We start from the raw sequence: 1117 nt of genomic DNA, 5'->3' as shown, positions 1-1117 counted from the left end.
GCTGCTGCTGCTACAGCAGCAAGAACACGCAAACTGTTGTTATCTCTGCTTGTGGAGCATCTGCTGCTGCTGCTGCTGCTGTTGCTGCTGCTGCCTCTGTTTCATCTGCTGCTTCTTCTCTTGCTGCTGCTGTTGCTGCTGCTGCTGCTGCTGCTGCTGCTGCTGCTGCAGGCCTTCAGTGGTTCTGGTCTGCAGCCTGAGGCTCTCGTTGCTGCCTACGGGTTAGCAGAGCACTGCCTCGCCGTCACCGATCGCCGCCGCATCAGCAGCAGCAGCAGCAGCAACAGCAGCAGCAGCAGCAGCAGCAGCAGCAACAGCAGCAACAGCAGCAGCAGCAGCAGCAGCGGTACAACACCTTGCTGCTGCCGTCCTGCTGCTCCCCTGCTGCTCACCTTTGATGCTGCAGAATTCGAAAAGGTAAATACACACATCTCCTGGGGGCCCCTCTTGGGGGCCCCCCTTGGGGGCCCCCCTTGGGGGCCCCCTTGAGGGGCCCCTGCTGCTGTGTAGTTTCCCTCGTTACCCCTTTTATGGGGCTGTGGGCTGAGGGGTATCTGGTTGGGGTGTATAGGCAGCTAGCTGAGGTGTATAGGCAGCTGTATTTGTTTGTGCAGCAGGTGGTGAGGTGTATGGTTTTTTTTTTTTTTTTGAGGGTTTAGGGTTTAGGGTTTAGGGTTTAGGGTTTAGGGTTTTGTTTGTTTTAGGGTTGGGCTGTGCCTGCTGAGGAAGCAGCAAAAGCAAAGACAATAAAACACGTCAGCTGCGGCCCCCCCAACTACGGTGTATACAGTAAGCAGCAGCAGCAGCAACTGCAGCAGCAACTGCAGCAGCAGCAGCAACAACAGCAGCAGCTGCGGCACCAACTGCAGCAGCAGCAGCAGCAGCAGCAACAGCAGCTGCAGCAGAACCAACAGAAGCAGAAGCAGATGCAGAAGCAGCAGAAGCAGCAAGAATAGCAACAGTAGAGACAGCAGAAGCAGCAGCAGCAGCAGTGCAGCAGCAGCAGCAGCAACAGCAGCAACAGCAACAGCCAATGCAAGATCCCACTCGCTAGCCCCACCGTAGTCCTCCCCTCTGCCGTTTATATGTTTTCGCTTGGTATTTCTCCTGCTGCTTC

At 56.2% G+C, this 1117-nt stretch overlaps 1 protein-coding gene across 1 annotated transcript in view; it reads left to right on the top strand.

The window, feature by feature from the left end:
* EMH_0044850 (uncharacterized protein) overlaps positions 1-956 on the top strand; it is a gene marked incomplete at both ends in the record, with an annotated part of 1969 nt that extends 1013 nt beyond the window's left edge. Inside the window, 2 exons of the mRNA XM_013496009.1 lie at positions 180-417; positions 705-956. Of these exons, the coding sequence (XP_013351463.1) occupies positions 180-417; positions 705-956 (490 nt within the window). The remainder of the gene's footprint in view (positions 1-179; positions 418-704) is intronic.
* Positions 957-1117: the final 161 nt, after the last annotated feature.

The sequence above is a fragment of the Eimeria mitis genome, genomic scaffold, assembly GCF_000499745.2.
Source record: "Eimeria mitis Houghton genomic scaffold, Emh_scaff1867, whole genome shotgun sequence".
NCBI lineage: Eukaryota > Apicomplexa > Conoidasida > Eucoccidiorida > Eimeriidae > Eimeria > Eimeria mitis.
The sequence above is the reverse complement of the archived record's forward strand: the minus strand, read 5'-3'. Positions and strand labels throughout refer to the sequence as shown.